At 43.3% G+C, this 19,785-nt stretch overlaps 1 protein-coding gene across 2 annotated transcripts in view; it reads left to right on the top strand.

The window, feature by feature from the left end:
- The window catches only part of pcyt1ba (phosphate cytidylyltransferase 1B, choline a), a 106,052-nt gene that overhangs the window by 55,291 nt on the left and 30,976 nt on the right, over window positions 1-19,785 (top strand). For both annotated transcript variants that reach the window (XM_078559830.1, XM_078559831.1), the window contains exons 2-4: window positions 11,036-11,135; window positions 16,910-17,026; window positions 18,546-18,697. In XM_078559830.1, coding sequence (XP_078415956.1) covers window positions 11,036-11,135; window positions 16,910-17,026; window positions 18,546-18,697 — 369 coding nt within the window. The remainder of the gene's footprint in view (window positions 1-11,035; window positions 11,136-16,909; window positions 17,027-18,545; window positions 18,698-19,785) is intronic.

The following is a 19,785-nucleotide window of genomic DNA, read 5'->3' as shown; positions in this document are numbered from 1 at the left end:
TCGAGCCTGCGCCGATCAAACAAGTACCTAACTATTGTAATCCCATTTTCCAGCACTAGGCCCATAGCCTTGTATGCCTTGGCATCACAAGTGCACATCCAAATACTTCTTAAATGTTATGAGGGTTTCTGCCGCTACCACCCTTTTAGGCAGTGAGTTCCAGATTCCCACCACCCTCTGGGTGAAAACATTCTTCCTCACATCCCCTCTAAACCTCCTGCCCCATACCTTAAATCTATGTCCCCTGGTTATTGTTCCCTTCACCAAAGGGAAAAGTTCCTTCCTGTCTACCCTATCTATGCCCCTCATAATTTTATACACCTCAATCATGTCCCCTCTCAATCTCCTCTGCTCCAGGGAAAATAACCCCAGTCCTCATAACTAAAACTCTCCAGCCCAGGCAACATCCTGGTAAATCTTCTCTTCACTCTCTCTAGTGCAATCACATCCTTCCTATAATGCGGATTCCAGAACTGCATGCAATACTCTAGCTGTGGCCTAACCAGCGTTTTATACAGTGCTACACTTACGTGATGGATCAATTGAAGGACTTGCATTCTCCTGCAAATGTAATGTTGCACCTCCCTTGAAGTTGCCAATTTTGTCAAAACATTCTGGCTATTTCAATGTTAGGGTTGTGAACTGGGATGATAGGAGTATTTTCTGAGGTTGATCTGCCTCGTGATGTCCAACTAATGGATTGTTAATGGTGCGAGGTCATGGCATTTGGTAGACCTACAATCGCTGTACCTTTAGTCTCCATGATATAGAACATCTGTGACACCCAGGAGGATTGATTATCCTTGCACTCCAGTACTATGGATCCTGCACATGGAATTAGTGAACTGTTGTACACTGAAAGTTTCACAGCAGTAGGTTTCGCCATGGCCTTCCATGTCTGTGGATACATATCTTTTAGAATTCGCAGAGGTATATGTTGGCATTTTCCCCTGCGTCAATCTTGACCAATATCGAATAGTTGCCAACTTTCTTAGGGCAGATAATTCGAATCATGGCAAATACTTTGGATGGCGTGACGACATGTATGTTTTCCGTGAGATTTATGGGGTGAAACATGTTCACCACTCTTTGTCTTGTCGTGCACATCATTTTCTTGTTTATCAGTCATCTCACTTACATGTTTCTGATGGGATACCTAATGGTCATTATTATTCCTATTGCTTTATGTATCCGTTCTGTACAGTCTGTTTGGATCAGTGCACACCTCTTTGTAGCTACATCATCCTTTGCTCTAGTGCACTGCTGCTACCAATGGCCCCTTCTGCCACATGCAGATTTGATGGAAAGCTGGGCACTCCCTTTGTGCAAGCAGAAGGCCACACCTTCCACATGTTTTGTTAGATTTGGGTGTTCTAGTGAGTATGTCAACAATTGGGGTTGTGGTTAGGACCTGTAAACTTTGTCCACCTGTGAGGATCGCTTTGTACTATCGTCCATCCCTGCGTAGCCCTTTGATGCTATATGTTTTGGGTTTGTCTAGAAGATCTTTCTGGAATGCTTCCATGAGAGTGCATGTGATCACCAATTCTGTCTGCTAGCTCTGCATTTTAAAAAAATTACAGTATGTACCCTTTTCTCTGCATCAGCTGACAAAGTGGTCTATGGATTCCGTAGGCTGTTGTCGAAATGACATGAACTCTATTCAATAAATACAGATGTTTAACCTGATTCTGAACCAGTCTTCCAATGCAGTCCATATCATTTGGAGATCCTTCAGCTCTTCTGCTGTTAATCCTGAGGTGCTCAGCCTGTGTAGAGCTTCATTTCCAATTGCTAGACAAATTTCTACGGCTTGCTTGTCTGAATCAAGAAACCATAGCTCTGTACGCTGTTTAAATATTTTGAATTTGGATAGTAGGTCACCTGCATCCCAATCCAAACTGGGGAATTTTGTGAACATTCTGACAATATCCTTTTGACCTTCCTTCTCCTTTCGTACCTGGGATGAGTATCACTGTAGCTGCTTTAGTGCACTTTTCTTAAGCTCTCCCAGTAATAATGGCAACCTTCTCTGGCCTGATTTTTATGATGGTCATTTTTTTGTTTTTCTTTTGTTTGATTCTCCCTCGCTTGCTATCGATCCGGCCCACATCCTGGTCACTCGCCTGTCCTAACTGAGTTAACCCAATGCTGGTCCTCTCGACGCGCTGTGCCAATCACTGACTGACAGGCCATGTGCTGAAATCTCACCACGAGGGATCCGTCTGCTTACCAGCTCTTTATTTGAGCACTACCCCGGCACTGTGTCTTCAAAACTTTTCTGCGCAGTCAGTATCCTGTGTTCTTAACACTCTCCAACTGTGACTCAGTTGCGGTCTGACCAAAATGTTGAGGGCTGTCTCATGCCATGTAGCACGATCTAAGGCTGTTTACCATGTCGTACTGTACTTAATTTTGCTGCCAGGCTGCTTTTGACCACTTCTGAGCACCATGTTTTGTTATAATGATATAAACACCAATCACTCGTAAGGGATTGTGTAAACACATTGTGGGTTCATTTATTTAGACTCGGCACATTGGAACATTTATACATAGGTAGAAAGTTTGAAGACATCAGCAGCAGCTTTTTGATGACACACTCCCTTCTAATGAAGTCATACTGCTATCCCTTAAAGGCATAGAACAACAGATGATGCCAAAGCTGAACAATTACAAATATCAGGAAAGGCTGAATGAGCTAGGGCACTTTTCTCTGAAAATGAAGGCTGATTGGTGACTTGATAGAGGCCTTTCAGATTATGAAGGGGGTTGATAGGGTAGACATGGAGAAGGGTGAACTTGGGCTGGTGTTATCCTAGAGAAAACAGCAAGCTTGTGCAGGGCAGAGTGACTGCCACTCCCTCAGGTGGCACCTCAGCAATCCTAGTAATCTGATGGAGGACAGATTGCTGGACTGCTGTCAGAGCCAGCATCCCTCTTTGAGCACAGGTATCTCCAACCATGATAGCAGCAATCTGAGCCTGCATGGCAGCAAGCATGGACCTCATGACTTCAGTCTAGGCTTCCACTGCAGCTTCTGTTTGAGCTGCAATGGAAGCTGTGACATCAGCCCAGCTGCTGCATTAAGTTTGCTTCCACAGTTGTGCTGATAGAGTTGGCCACCTGCCCCAGATGGGCTCTGAGCTCTGCGCAAAGCTCTGCATGTACATACAGCTCTGCTGCTGTCTTCAAGCTTTCCACCTATGTATAAATATTCCCATGTTCCGAGTCTAAATAAATAAACCCACAATGTGTTTACACAATCCCTTATAAGTGGTGCCTTTATATCATTATAAAATCACACAATGGTGCTCAGCGGTGGTCAAGCAGCCTGGTAGCAACATTAAAAACAGGTACGACATGGCAAACAGCCTTAGATCTTGCTACATAACATGAGAGAGACCTCAACATTTTGGTCAGACCGCAACCAAGTCACGGCGTTGGACAGTGTTGAGAACGCAGGGTGCTGACTGCTCATAAAAACTTTGAAGACAGCGAAATTGTAGCCAGACTCCTCCACACTCCTTCAACAGGCTCTGTGGCAGATCTGCCAATGTATTAAACATCTCGGTGTGCATGCCCATTGAAGTCCTCATCTGGATCCTCTGCAACAGAACTTATCTGCACCCTCTGCTGAGCTGGTACACAAGCCCTGGCCTGGCTGCAGCCTGTTAATACCCTGTGACTCACCACGTGCAGATGCCAACCCTGTACTACCCTCTAAATTTCACTCAGTGCCAGGATCTGAGCTGGTGGCTGCAATTGGCAGATCAAGTGACAGTGCTTCTCCATCAGAAAGGGTGGGGGTTGGGGTGGAGTCTGTAGACCTGTCTCATGGGGACTCAGTGGTTAGCCAAGCAGCAGTTCTTGGATCTTGAAAGCAGAGGGAAATATTGTGGTGAGGAAGATGGATGGGATGGAAAGCAAGAAATCCATGGTCAAACCATCTGCAGATTGCAGTTCTTGCTAGATAGCAGGATGAGGGTGAGATGGGATTTGAGAAGTGGTATAAGGTAATGTACCTTCATCCTGAATGTTGTCAGCAATCTCAGAAGCAATGACCTCAGTGCAAGACACCATCTCCTCCAGAGGGCTCAGTCAATGCAGACGTTCTGTGCCCCCACAGGTTGTCTGCTGCTTCCTGCGGGTATGCACCAGATTGACATTCTTCCATCTCTCTTGCAGAATAGTGAGTCTGTTATAATACATTTGGGTCATGTGCCTACCACTGAATAGCTGAAGATATGTGGAAGCAACAAGAGGTGGGTGTGAGGTTGGCAGCATTAGTATGTGTGTGAGGAAGAGGTGCATTATCTGAATGCTAGTCATAATTGCTGATGGTTGATGGGGCCATGGTGCATTGAGCAGCATATGTTGATGGAGCAGTGAAAGGAGATATCAAGTGACATGCAATCTCTGACCTTGACCATGCATGTGAGGTCATTGAACTGTTTCCCAGCATTGTAGCCAGGCGCTCAGGATGAGAGTCCAGGCAATGACCTCTGTGGCTGCCCATCTCATGGTGCATCTTGAGGGCCTTTTGGCCCCTGATGGAACATGACATCTTTTCTCCTTTGCACCTCTAACACTAATACCTCCAGTGCCGCATCAAGAAACCTGGGAGTCTTTTCCCTTGCCTGTTGCTCCGTTTGCTGTGTTTTTTCCTCCCTGTAAAGTGTTCCAGTGATGGTTACTGCTCCTGCTGTGTGAATGCAGCTCCACTTTGAGGGGCAGGCTAGCTGCCTTTAAATGGTCCAGACTAGCTGTGCGTGCGCTAGCCACACAAACTGCTGGGCCCTCCATTGAGCATACAATAAGTTAGCAGCACACTCCATGCTGGGTTGCATGTTGGAATAATTTAGATGAGCAGGCAGCAGGTAGTTTGCTTGCTACCTGCCTCCAAGAAACCGGGCATGGAATAATCGTGTATCATGATTGCTGAGCTCAAAAACAGTTCTAATCCAATTTTTCTCCCAAAATGATTCTGCTTATGGGGAGTTCAAAGCTAGTGGTCATAAATATAATATAATCATCAATAAATGCACTAAGGAATTCAGGAGAAATCTCTATTGGAGAGTGGTTAGAATGGGGAACTTGCTACCACATGGAGTAGCTGAGGCAGATAGCGTAGATGTATTTAAGGGAATAGGTATATGAGAGAGAAAGGAATAGAGGAATTTGTGGATATTATGATGTGATACTATAAATATTATGTTTTTTAAAAAATTTATTCTTTCATGGGATGTGGGCATCACTGGCAAGGACAGCATTTGTTTCCCCTCCCTAAGTGTCCTTGAATGGAATGGCTTGCTAGGCCATTTCAGGTGGCAGTTAAAAGTCAATAATATATAAAGAGTCTTCTCCCTTTAAGTTTCCCAAACTGGTAAAGACTAGTTGTTTATTGGTGTAAAAAGACTGCCTAAATCCCCCATGTAGGTGGTAACCTTGACCAGTTCTCCAAACCTGGGAAGTTTAATTAACCAAAGCTGAGCAGAAATTTAAATTGACTTTCACAGATGCACACAAAGGTGACAGGAACTTGGGGCATTCCATTTTAGTGACACCAGAGTTTGCTTGTAAAATACTTTGGGCTTTTTTGATAATAGAAGCTAAAGCAAAACAGCAAAAGTAAAATATGAAGGGTTGAATTTTTTTCTGAATCAAACGAACAGGATTAATGACCCAACCTCATCATTACCTGATCCGTTCTCTTGGGCTGGGTCGTTAAATATTGAGGGAAGGTCCCTGGCAGGACATTGAGTAAGTCCACCCACCACTGCTGACCGGCAAAAATTGGTGGCACTTCAGTTTCACAAAGAGATGCAGGAAGGTCCAAATAAGAGGAGAAACACCTTGACTGTGTTTAAAATGGATCTTACTGAGCCATCCAGTTGCTGCTACGTGACATGAGGTCAGACAGATTCACCCTTTACTATGGCACTCCTATCATTGTTGAGAGCTGGCATGCTGTTGCTACCATAGGTTGCAACACCATCTCTCTTCCGGCAGTCTCTGAAGACATGCTGATATGGAAGACAGGAAAATACTGTCACTTCCCAGACCTCCTCATCGGCATTTAAAAGTGGGTGGGGCAAAAGTTGGGGAGCAATGTGGCAGCTGGCTAATGTACATAATAAGAGAGGAAAGGAAGGTTCCAAGTTGGGGTGAGATTACGGCAATAACCTTCCTGTCTCTTCACTTTCCTCCACTGTGCTGCCTGATTTTGAGCATTATAGCAGAAATCAAACTGCTATAATGTGAGTACCAAAGAAACAACATCATTAACCCTCTATGTGCAAGCCATGCTTTTAGTTGGTGGGATTGGATGTAAATGGTCAAAATAAGAGCTTTCAGTTTTCCTTTCTGTCAACTTTGGTTTCTTTCTGCAATCAATACAACAAATTCTGGCCAAAACAGTCTGCTACCAGCCCTTTGGCAGAGTTGCTGGAGACTGCATGAGAGCAGTCTGTTGTGAATCATTGTCCAACTTTCTCTTCCTCCTGCTGGAGATTTACCCTGTGGACACTCAGATTGTCTCTCAATAACGCAGCTGGTTTTCGAGAGTTCATTTTACCACCCCCTTTGCACTAAAAGCTTTACATTCATTTTGCATGAGAATGAAATAAGACTGGAGGTATATTTTATTCTAGATGGTAGACTCAATGATGGATAAATTGGTGTTTCATGATGATTGGTGAAAATTTGTAGAGGATAAAGGGAGGTTTGAGATGGAATAGTTTATTTTTTAATCAGTGTAAGAGGTAAATGCTATTAGGATGGACTGAGAGCTGGTTGTAATTGTATGCTGATATAGCAATGGGTCAGGGCAGTGCTAAGTAGCTGTTTCTTTCTTCTTCTTTCTACTTTTAGGTGATTTGTGCTCATCACGTGAGGAACGTTCATCTTTGGGAATTAAACAATTCCACTCTTTGAACACATTGTTTTTCAGTTACAAGTCAGATGTAGCATCAGTTTGAGCCCATATAGGTTTTCAATGTTAAGTGCAAGACATTCCCATACTAGTCTGTAACTGAAATTGTGACATCAGCAGTGAACTGGATACAGTTTAGTATTATGAATAATCATCTTCTAGTAACAGAATCTTGACCGTTCAAAGTTATTTCTTATTGGACTGGCATTTTTATCTTATGTGATTATCATTGATTGCTGATTCACAATTCTGCTGCAGATCATAATTCCTCAACATAGACAGACCAACCTCCACACAGCCAGTGGCAGTGATAACACTTTTTTTATGCATTCTGCCATTACAATAACAATCTCCTCCTCTACTAGGCATGCTGAACCAGTTCAGTGCATCAGTAGCCTTGGGTTATGAAGCAAAATAGTGTCATGATGTAAACACACTAAAACATGAGAATCACTAACTGTGAAGTCTTTAGCATTCTATATCCTATTCTTGGAGGCAGTTCAAAGAAGTAAAAGGCTTGGATGGTTGGTTAGCTATTCAGAAGTGGAGAGCACCACAACCCTAGAGAGCATCAAAACCAAACCACACATTCATCTGACCCCACACTTTTACATTTCTAGCAAGTCACTGTACATCAATCAGGTACAGCAGTCCTAGTGTTCCTAACCCATGGGCAATGAGGTCAGTTGGGGTGTTCCAATCATATCCTGTTGTGGCAAATTAGCTCAGCACGTATCTGGGGATAAATCGAAGCCCTTATGTGGCAGTACGGACGGTGTAATTGGTTTTTGAGTTACTGGTAGGTTTTTGAGCTACTGGTAGGAGAAACCATTGAGGGCTCCAGCTCCAGGCCATGAACCAGTGAACCTTGGTGGAAAGTTGGTTAAGGACAGGTCAGACTTGGCTGTGCTACCCACAATGACTGAAGACAAAATACCAGTGGTACAATGAAACCCAAAAATAAGACGATGGGACAAACTTAATGTAGATAATAAACAGCAGCATTAACTATTATTTATATAGCACCTTTAACTTAGCAAGATGTCTCACGGTGATTCACTGGAATGTTATTGAACTAAATTTGGCACCGAGTCACATAGATATTGGGGCACACGATCAAATGCTTGGCCAAAGAAGTAGGTTTTAAGGAGCATCTTAAAGAAGGAAAAGGAGAAAAAGAGAGGCAAAGAGGTTTGGAAAGAGTCTTCCAGAGTTTAGGGCCTAGGCATCTGAAGGCATGCCCACCAATGGCGGAATGATTAACATTGGTGTTGCTCAAGAAGGCAGAACTGGAGACATATGAAAATTTCAGTGGTTTGTGGGGCTGGAGGAGATTATAGAGATAGGGAGGGGCAAGATCAGGGAGGGATTTGAAAACCAGAATGAGAAGTTTTAAATTGAGGTGTTGCTTAACTGGGAGCCAAGGTAGGTCAGCGAACACAGGGATGATGGATGAACAGGACTTGTTACGAGTGAGGACTTGGGCAGCAAAGCTTTGGATGACCTCAAGTTCACGGAGGGTGAAATGTGGGAGGCCAGCCAGGAGTGTGTTGGAATCAAGTAGATAACAGGCATGGATGAGGGTTTCAGCAAAAGAAGAGCTGAGGCAGTTGGACAATGTTTTAGAAGTGGTCTTAGCGATGGTGCACATAATTCCTCGAAAGTGCAACTGCATGTAAAAAGAGCTACGAAACAGGCCAACAGCATTTGGAGTTTTGTAAGTAAGGGCATAGGGTACAACAGCAAAGGTGGTTTGGCCAAAGTTAGAATCCTGTTATGATACTTCATTATAGAAAGGACATTAAAGCCATAGAAGTACATTGTGTAGATTCATCAGGATGATGTCAAGGATGAGAGAATATAATTATGACAAGAGACTCGAGTATTTCTACTGGAACAATGAGAACTAAAAGGAAATTTTATTGAGGATTTTACAGTTATGAAGGGGTTTGATAAGGAAAACCTATTTTGTCTGGTTTGAGAGTCTGTTATCAATTTAAAATTGTGAGTGAGCATAAGGGTTAGGAGATCTTTTTAACCCAAGTTGTTGTAGTGTGAAATATTCTGTCACATTGAATGGTGGGGGAAAAAACTTGTATCTTTTAAGGGAAGAGTAGATAAACATTTGAAGAAGAGAATGATAGAAAGCTATGGAAAAAACAAATAGGGCAATAATTTTATTTTCCTACATTAACCAATCAATTATAAACATTGTCAATTTAAATTAAATACACATCTACAAAGTTGTGCATGCTTGTAAATGTTTGTTTAAAAAAAAATTAGCGCAATAGCTTTGTGGCTCTCTTCATTCCACTAAAACTGATGCAGTCGAATGCAGCTCTCAGATTACAGCATAGGGGCCTCTGTATAAGCTAAACATTAACTGGAGCATGTGTTCAGTTCAGGATTCTATTTGTAGAATGAACAACCTCATAAGCTACTGGGGAAAAAATCCTTGCAATTCTGAATCACAGGAGACCACACATTTGGTAATGGAATCAAAAAGGATTGTAATATCCCTAATGGAGTCATGTGAGTCATAGTTGCTGTGATAACAACAACTTACATTTGTGTAAGTCTAGTATAGAAAAAGGTCTCAAAGCAGCTGATGCCCAGAAAGCATATTTTGTAAGAAATGTAACATTACAAAATTAACATTTCAAAGATGTAATTCGTTCTTGGAACATGAGTTCCATTTATAAACTGCTGCAGTTTATGTAATTTGAACCCCTCAATTAGGTTACAAGCTTGTGATTCACTCTCTAGTAGTGTGGCGGATGAACCAGCAAGTTTTATGTTGCAGCCTTGGTCAAAAAGCTATGTCAAGCGCTGTAATTGTGTGCCTGTCAGCTTTTTCAGCATCAGATCACCTTAATTGTTCAACAGCCATTAATGTGTGGTACAGAGATGAATATTTCATATTTATTGTAGGTAAACATTTTTACTTGAATGTAGTTTTATAAAATATGTATTTTCTGCAACTTTCTATCAAATAACTTAAATCACAAATCCAAACAAAATAAATGGAAATATGGGATTTGTTATTAAACAAGGGGGATGATGATTTGCTGTATCATCTGCTCTATCATTCGATGCTACTGATGCTCTAAGGAGTTTACAAATGGTACCGCTCATCAGGAAGGATATATTTGCCTTGAATGGGGTGCAACACAAGCACACCAAAATGATACCAGGGCTTACAGAGATAAATTATGAGGACAGGTTACAGAAACTTGTCTTGTTTTCCCTTGACTACAGGAGATTGAGGGTTGACCTGATTGAAGTGTTTAAAATGATAGAAGTGTTTGAAAGGGTAGATACAGAGAAACTATTTCCTCTGGGGGAAGCAAGAACAAGAAGGTATAATTTTGAAATTAGACCTAGGCCATTCAGGAGTGAAATTAGGAAGCACTGCGTACAAAAAGGATGTAAACATTTGGAACTTTCTCTTCCAAAAGATTTGGACAATTGGAGCTCTCAGGATTGGAATAGATAGAATTTTGTTAGGTAACAGTACCAAAAGATATGAAGCGAGGCAAGAAAGTGATTAGAGCCATGATTTAATTGAACGGTGCAGCATGCTCGAGGGGCTGAATAACCCATCCCTGCTCCGAATATTCCTATGTGTTCCTATCTGCACTCGATTTATGTCTTTCCTTTACCTTAGCATTTACCATGTGACAAGAAGGACCTTAATTGCAACCCAATATAAATTGCTGCATTTGAAAGGCTGTTGAAAAAAACCAGCTAAAACACACACCACCATATTAATAAAAAAAAATGTCAATTTACCTGTGATCTTTTGTCGTCATTAAAGGTATTTTATCTTAATATTATTGCAAAATATGCTGAGTTAAATAGAGTTTCAAATTCGTCTTGATAGAATAGTATTGGATTTATAAAGGGAGATGATTTTTGTGGATATTAAGTGATTAGATGCAAATTATGCAAAGTGCCAAAGCGCCTCAAATAAATTGAACAATCACTCAGTAAAGTATTGTACAGCTTTTCTATAGCTGTCAGAAATAATTCGTGCTATAAATCATGTTAAAGCACTGAAGAGTATGCCCTAATCTTTATTTTTTCCCTTGTTTTTCTCTTCAGACATTGACTGAACCTGCCGCATTTGCAAATGAAACAAGCTGCCAATGCAAGGCCCCTCATGAAAGACTGACTATTGCTCAGGCCCGTTTTGGAACACCAAGTTAGTCTTTGATTTCCTAACATATAAATTTCTTCTTATTATGCTTGCAATATTTTCAAGGCGGTTATGCCAATACAAATTAGGTCTGGGGACTAAGACCTGAAAAATATTTTACTGACTTCATCAGATCGAAGCCATTTGTCAGTGAAGTCCACAATCACTTTTTGTGTCTCTCTCCAAAGGGTGCAATGCAGCCTCCTTTCAAGCAGCAACCTCATTGCACCAATCACTCTCTTGCCAACCTATCCATTCTGAAGAGCAAGATACCATTGGCTTCTTTTCTCCACATACCAATTATCTCCTTAAACCCTTCTTCCCAGCATATCTCCACGTTCTCACCTCCAACTGAGGACTTCATGCACTCTTTTATCCTTAAAATTGTGGGCACTCATTTTCTTCCCATAGATGCCTAGATCTGAAGGTGTCAACAGGAGGCCTGGATGTCATTAACAGTCAAGTGGAAGGCATCCCATCAGTCAGCTGCTCACTAGTTAAAATCTATCCCCATGTTTGAATCTCTCCAATCAGGGTTTATCCGCTCCCAAGGCACTGAAGGGGATCTAATCAAAGTCATAAATGTTATCTTTGACTGTGACCATGGTGCATTTTCTGATCTCTTCCTCCTTGACCTCTCAGCAACCTTTGACATTGTTGCCCACTCCATCATTCTTGAAAGCCTCTTCCCCACTGTCCAGCTCAGTGGATCTGCTGTCAGTTGGTTTACACTTACCCATTTAATCAGAGCCAGGGCATCCCCAGCAATGATTTCTCTTCCTTCCCAGCACTGTTAACTCTGATGAACCCAAGAATCACTCTTCTCCCTTGACTACATGCTGCCTTTTGATGATGTGTGTCAGCATCCACATGTACACTGATGGCACCCAGCTCTCCCTCTCCATCTCATGTTTTGCTGTTGTAGATCTTGCCCAATTTTCACCAGGGATAGGATATCCAGTTCATCAGATTACTGCCCAGTTGGTGAAAGGAAAAATTGCCCCAAAGTAGCTATGTCAAACACTTGCTCATGAAGTCCCCGTAAAGCAAATTTCCAGCTGGCCCTTGTTGCAAATAACACCAATTCTGATTATAGTGGGAATTAATTTATATTACTGTATCACATTAGTAGTACTACACGCTATGAAAATGTAATAAAGCTTGTTCTCCCAATGGCTCAATTGGTACATGTATTGCCTAATATCTAAATATACCATGTAGACTGGAAATCCCAGGTTCTGTGTTTAGTCTCTGTTGAGTTAGTTAATCTTTGCCAAGGTGGGAAAAGGTGCTGTGACTAGGTTTAGTATTCCTGGGCTAGGACAATAACAGCCTTTGAAAAATCAAATACCCCTTATCGCTGGTCAGTGATCCCAGACGCAATCTTCTGCTGTCGCTGGTGGTGAGCTTGGAGGCGGGAAGAGTATGTAATCAGGTGGGATGGTGAACAATGGTGAACCCCGCCTCCATCAGAATTAAGTTCTGGGTGGGAAGGCCCATGGTCGACCTCTCCACCACAGGCCAATTAATGACTTCAACACCCACCGACACTGGTATTAACCCAGCTGCAGTTAGCCCTGTTGCCGTGCGGCATGCACGACAGCTAAAACCATGTGGCCAGCTTGTCACCCTCAGGTGGGTGGATGGAGGGGGGTGGGTTCCCTCGATTAAAGGCACTCAGTGCCTAAGCGAGGGACTTGACTTTGGAAAGGAGGGAGCCCACTGGGAGCTACCCCCCAGGCCTTGCTGCTGACCCCTTCACCCACAGCCACAACCCTGCGAACCAACCAACTACACCGCCCCCCCCCCCGCCCCCCCCACCTCCCACCCCTGCCAAACCCCACCTGTGGCCTGGATCGGGGACTCGGGTGCCAGTCATTCTGGCAGCAGCCACAGCCTCTTCAGTAGTGCTGCTGAGCACAGGAGGACTGCAGCTCTTGGTAGGTGAGACTTCTGCCCCCAGGGTCTTCATTCCAGGGGAAGACCTGCTGCTGGCCTCGCCACTGCCTGATTGGTTTGTGGTTCAGTGGGCCTTCCCAAAAAGAGGCATTGTCGGTCTCTCGTTAGCTCTCTAGCTGACAAGCGAGACTCCCCGATGTTTCAACAAGATTCTGCCCTGTATATGTGGATCTTAGGTGAGGACAGGTTTAGGTCTGTCCATGGTGCAATCAGCAATTAATTAACCTGTAGGCATTGATTGCCTAACTTTACCTGGGTGAGGTCCCTAAAGATGGCTGGAAAGTATAAATGTACCCCAGCAAGAGCTGTAGCAGCTCCAAGATTATCATGTGTGATTACCTGGTGCCAGATTGAGGTGATGCAGTTGGCATGCAGATTTCATGCTGCTTGCTTATGATAGAGGTGTGTAGCCTACTGTGAAACATGCTACTGATAGGTTAAATGCTCAGTAGGGGGCCCAGGTCTGCATGGATAGCATGAGTTACAGCAAGCCTGCACCTCCTTAAAGAGGAGATGCAATCTCAGTACAGCAGGGGATGTCTGAGAGAATGAGTAACAGTTCTAATGGGGCAGCCGGCCAGAGAGAGGGCTCCCGGGATCTCTGATGCTCTGCTGGTGGCCTTACTCCAGGAGGTGGAAACCAGGAGAGAGGTGAAGCTTTTGCAGGGAATTCAAACGCACTGCAAAAGGAATGGGAGCTGGTGCCAACTGAAGTCAATGCAAGGAGTCTGGCCCCAAGGTCCTGGATGCAGTGTTGAACAAAATCCAATGGTCTCACCCAAGTAGTCGCCAGTGATTGCATTCTTGGATGCCATCTCCTACTGACAGCACCCTGAATCTCAGACACTGCTCAGTACAGCACTCACCTGCCAGTAATTCATAGCAATTAGGTCTCATGCCTAATATTCAGATGCTCCAGTCATATACTTAACAAAGCTGCAAGCCTCATCTCACCACATCTCGCAGTTTCCACAACTATTCAGCCATGACAGGCACATCACCCAAACATCTTGGGTTTAGGTCTGTCATGGTGCAATCTGCAATTGAATAATTGTTGGTATTTACTGCCTAACTTTACTTGGATGAGTGCAATGCACTCACTGTCATTTTTTCCTTTCTTTTGCAGGATAAGTCACAGATAATAGGAGGCAATAACAGAGAAACGGTAGCAGACTGTCACACTACATCTCCTGAGCCCTTTGAAGGAGATGGTACTGCCAATAATCAAACCAGCTGCAACTGTGGCTGTTGCAACTGCCATCACGGAAAATATCCAGGACAAAGCAGCCTGCTTGATTGGCACCCCATCCACCGTCTTTAACATCCACTCCCTCCCACCACAGACACACAGTGGCAGCAGTGTGTACCATCTGCAAGATGCACTACAGCAACTCACCAAGGCTCCTTAGCACCTTCGAGACCCACAATCTTTACCACTGAGAAGGTCAAGGGCAGCAGATGCATGGGAACACCACCTGCAAGTTCCCCTCCAAATCACACACCATCCTGACTTGGAAATATATCGCCGTTCCTTCACTGTCACTGGGTAAAAATCCTGGAATTCCCTCCGTAACAGCACTGCAGGTGTAGCTACACCACATGGGCTGCAGCAGTTCAAGAAAGCAGCTCACCACCACCTTCTCAAGGGCAATTAGGGATGGGCAATAAATGCTGGCCTAGCCAGCAATGTCCACCTCCCGTGAAAGAATTAAAAAAAAGTTGTCCTCCCATTACCGCCACTCCACCAGTCACTTGCTGTTACCTCATAGTCCGAAAGCATAAACCACTGCCACCCACCACTGAGGTGGTGTAGATGAAGCTGAGCACTCAAGTTCCAGGGTTGTCTGAGGCTATCCTACAAGGCCATCTGCAGTCTGCTCCATCAAAAGTCAGCTAAAGCCATTGGAGTACTAGGCAAGGCAAAGGCCCCTGCAAGAGAGGCAGTAAGGGAACGCACAAAGGTTTAACTCTGTTTGTGTTATTGGATGTGTTGTTAAATAAATCTGTTATGGATCTTTTTTCGTGTCTTTTATCAGGATTTTGTCCAAGATGATGGTATGTAACAGAGGAATGGATGGGTGGAGAATTCAGTACCAACAGTAATGTAGGGATGATTTTAGGGGAACTGAAGGCTGATTAACTGCTCACAAACTGTCCACTAAAGTGATGGGGTCCTGGATGCTTGCTTGCTTCCCTCCTCTGCCACCTCCTCTTCCTCCTTCTGACATGCTCGCTGAATGCCTGGTTGCAAGGGCTGCACCCTCAGGAAACACAAAAGCCCAGCACGAATTTGGAGATGCATTCCAGGGAGTAGTGTAGACCTCCCTGGAGCAATTCAGCCAGTAAAATCTTTGTTTTATCAAGCCAACAATTTGCCCCATGACGATCCTAGTGGCAGCATGGCTCTCATTGTACGATGCTGGCCACATGTGGTTGGGTAGCGGAGAGGTGTCATGAGCCACGTGTAGAGTGTGGCTCATTGTTACCTAGCGGCTAGCGTCTGGTTGTCATATTGCCTTGGATGTTGCAGGAATGACTGACTAGTGCTGCATGAAAGCATCGTGGCTGTTGCGAAGATAGCAACATTCACCAACATGATGCTCTGTATGTAGTCACAAATCCACTGCATGTTAAGCGAATGAAGCCCTTTGCCGTTCCAATACATCTCCCCATTGAGATCTGGCATCCAAAGTGCGGCATGTGTGCAATTGATGACTCCTCGCACCATTGGGAATCCTACTATCTTGCCAATGCCATTTGCCCACTCCTCCTGCTTCTCTCTGGTTAGAGGGAAGACTAGAAAGTCCCCTGTCCTCTGTTACAGGGCCTCTGTTACCTCCTTGATGCAGCAATGCACAGCTAGTTGTGAGAAATTGGCAATGTCTCTGCCTTCAGCCTAGAAGGATCTGCTAGTGTAGAAATTGAGGGTGATGGTGATCTTCATAGACACTGGCAGCAGGACCAGGTGGTGAAGGTGGCACAGTTCGGTAAGCATCTACTTGGTGAATCATGACCATCTCAGACATTGCTCCTGGCTGAGGTGGAGGTAGAAGAAGTGCTCTCTGAATACTGTAGCTAGCTTTAGCCTTCTATTGAGAGCCTTCCTCCTCCTCCTTCTATGCACATTTTCTCCTCTCTGCAGTCTGTGCTCCATGTCCCTGTCATGCTGCAGCCCAAGATCATCTATAGTCTCCATGAGTCATAGCAGGCTTTCTGCTGACAGGCCTTCAAACTCCACTGAGCTTGGAAAAGTTCAGCTCCACTCCCTTTTGAGTCAAACAACTTTTTGGAGCCTCTCTGACAGCATACAACACAGTACTTCCACTAACTCTCAGCAGCAAATGAAAGTCTAAAGGACCTCACGTGAAAGCCCCATGCTGAAGCTTTAGTGAGCACAGGTGGGGCGGCCAGGTCCATCATGCATTTGTTATTTAAGAGAGGGCATTAACAGGATCTGCAAGGTCCAAATGGAAGATCAGGTACCAAATCACTTAAAAGCTGAATGACATTACCATCTGTCCAGTCTGTCTGCTTCTGGCACATATAAGTCACCTCTGCACTTGTATCTTTACAATGTGGGCTGTGCTGGAATTGGATCGGCCGCCATTTTTGGTACTCCAGGCTTTCATAGTACCAATACCAGCAATGCTATGGAATTTTACAATGTCTTAGGTGATGAGAATAGAGAAAATATCATGGCAAAACTTATGATTTTACCTGAAACATTGCTGTGTTGTGTTCGAAGTTCACGGGTGCAATATGTTTAATGGTTCCCATTTCCATGCTAACTTGTAATCCTGTGCTGGTTTATCCTTTTACAGTTGACAGACCAGTGAGAGTTTATGCAGATGGAATTTTCGATCTCTTTCACTCTGGTCATGCTCGGGCTCTCATGCAAGCCAAAAATCTTTTCCCAAATACCTACTTGCTCGTCGGAGGTAAGAACTGAGGGATAAACCAATTGAAACAAAATATGTAAAGTTCAACTGAAGCAAGTAACTCTTGTGGTTGACACAAAGCGAGGTTTAGAAACTGAGGACTGTGGATATCAAAAAAGTGTGACAGATATTTCTTCAATGTATTTTTTTTTTGTAACCCATTTCCCCCATTGGACCAACAGTGCTGCCACTCACTGGAGCGCATCTGTTGGGAAAGGAGTACAGTCTGCTCCAGAAACTGTTCCCCATGGTTTCCACAGAAAATTGCCTTCCCATCCTTGCACTGGTTGAAACACTGCTGCCATGCCTTAGTTCAGAGCTAATTCTGACTCAGTTTCCATTTCCGGGTATCCATCAGTCACGGTGTTCTGATGGTATTCCAAAGGTGATTAGTACATCAGTTTGAAAGTGCTAATGAATGTGCCTGCTTTACACATTAACTCCCATACAATTTTTATGTTGTTTTCTAGATGTTTCCATCTCACACTCATACTTGCCAAATGTCACTCAGTTTTTGGTTTAAAAATATAACCGCTCTTGGTGATGTCATTCTGAAATATAAGTACAGCTTCAAATCCTTAAATGGATTTGCAATCTTTCTTGCTTTTCTCAAATGTCACTTCTATTATTCCCTCAGTGTTGACAGTTCTGCTCATATCCTCCTACAGATCCATTGCTCAGTAATCAAAATGTTCTTGCAACAAGCAATTTTTTTCTTTGATGCAAGTATTAAGGAATACATTAGTGTTAATGACAAGATAGAGTACTGTCAGGTATATTAATAGTTTGATCGTAAGATGAAGTTATAGATCTTTCATTGCAAGTGATGGTTAAATAACAGCACACACAATCAATCTTGCCCAACACATCTGACATGAAAGCAAAGGAAGAGTCATGTAGGAAGAGGCATGTAGATTATTTACGATGCAACTAGTCTTTAAGATATGTACTGACAAACACAATGACTTAGAATACCTTTAAAACCAGAGTTCCTAAACAGAATAGTGTAAATATTTATTTTTTGTGGATTCCCTCTTCCTCCGTGTCCCTGCCTGTGCCATGCCCCATTCCGACACAGGTCTCACCTATTCCATACTGCTGCTTTTTAACCAGCAACTAGAAGTTGCCTGAGAGTGGGCCGTAGTGACCTGACTTTCTGCTTAACTCCCACATGCGATTGGTAGACCTCCGCTTGACACTTTTGCATGCTATCCCTCCCATAATGCTTTGGCTGGAAATGAGAATGGGAAATAGTGGGTTCAAAGCAGTTACATTAACCCAGTGGTACAGTGCTATTGTCATTATTAAATTGGAGAGCTGTGAGTTGCATTATAAAACCTGCTACAAATTCATATACTTTTATAAAATCATTTGTCCTGAAACTGGGCATACAGACATCTGCAAAAAGGTGAAATGGTGACAGTCATTGAAAATGCTGGTGGGACCAGTATTTATGTCTATGTGGGATGCCTGTGTAATGGATTTCTTATAAGGATTGCTTGTGTGTGTTTGGTCTCAGTATGCAGCGATGATCTAACACACCAGTACAAAGGTTTCACTGTCATGAATGAGATTGAGCGCTATGATGCCCTGAGACATTGCCGCTATGTTGATGAGGTTATCAGGGATGCACCGTGGACGCTATCTCCAGAGTTTCTTGAAAAACACAAGGTATGTTTCTCAATGGTCCTTTCCCCTCCTACCAAGTGTGTGTGCGCTGAGAAAATTTTTGCATGGGTTAACTTTTATGGCTCTGGACTAATTTTCTAATTTGAAAAAGTTAGCGGTATATTGCTCCATGTCCAGAGTATACCGCAAGAGGACATTCTTTTCTAAGTAACACAGCATGTCAAAGCTCGTTTCGACTTCCAGTAATAGTAGAAAATGCCCTCTACTGACAAATCACTGAAATGCAGTATGTGGTTCAAAACCAACTTTGGCTCATAGTTCCTGTTCACTAACCTACCTCCTGTTATCACGATTTTAAAATTAATCTCTGTGCCAACATTACTGAAAGTCTCCTCCTGTAATGGGAAAAGGCATTAAAAATATGTCAACTCTTCAATATAATGTAAAAACCTAATCCACCTGTTGTATTTTAGTTGCAGGTTTCCCGGCACTAGTTAGCATGATTTGCCCAGATTCATCCACTATTTTGTTTTATTGAACCTGATTTTCAGACTTGCCGATTCCCCAAATTTAAGAAATCTTAAATGAAATGTTGTTTAAATTTAAAACCTGTTGCATTACTTCTTTCCTATAAACTGCAGGTCAGTCAATATAGCAGGACTCGGGTAGGAACAGGATGCTCCGGCCCTTAATACCATTGGATCTGACAACCAAGTGCGTCTTGAAGCTTTTCACTTTTGTTTTGCTCTTTAGAGGCCTACTTCTGCAGGATTCAAGATATTCCACTCTTAGTGCTACAGACTATATCCTGAATTGTGCCACTGCAGCCCAACACTTATGAAAAGTGCCAGAGCCCCCAATACAGATTGCCATTCACCTACTTGAACCTCTTACACTTCCCGCCACTACATCTTCCTACAGGCCAACTCCCCTGACTGGGTTCATACAGCAGCAACTATTTCACGCAGAACAGCCTGGCCCACGCCTTCATATCACTATAGATTTGATCTGTAGCTGAGGCAGGGTGCCACAAGCAATAGGAGAGCATCAATCCAGCTCATAAAAGGAGATGGACCAGAATATAAATATATGTTATCTATATGCCTATTTAATATAGAATATAAGTACAG

The sequence above is a fragment of the Cetorhinus maximus genome, chromosome 16 (assembly GCF_964194155.1).
Source record: "Cetorhinus maximus chromosome 16, sCetMax3.hap1.1, whole genome shotgun sequence".
Classification (NCBI taxonomy): Eukaryota; Metazoa; Chordata; class Chondrichthyes; order Lamniformes; family Cetorhinidae; genus Cetorhinus; species Cetorhinus maximus.
The sequence above is the reverse complement of the archived record's forward strand: the minus strand, read 5'-3'. Positions and strand labels throughout refer to the sequence as shown.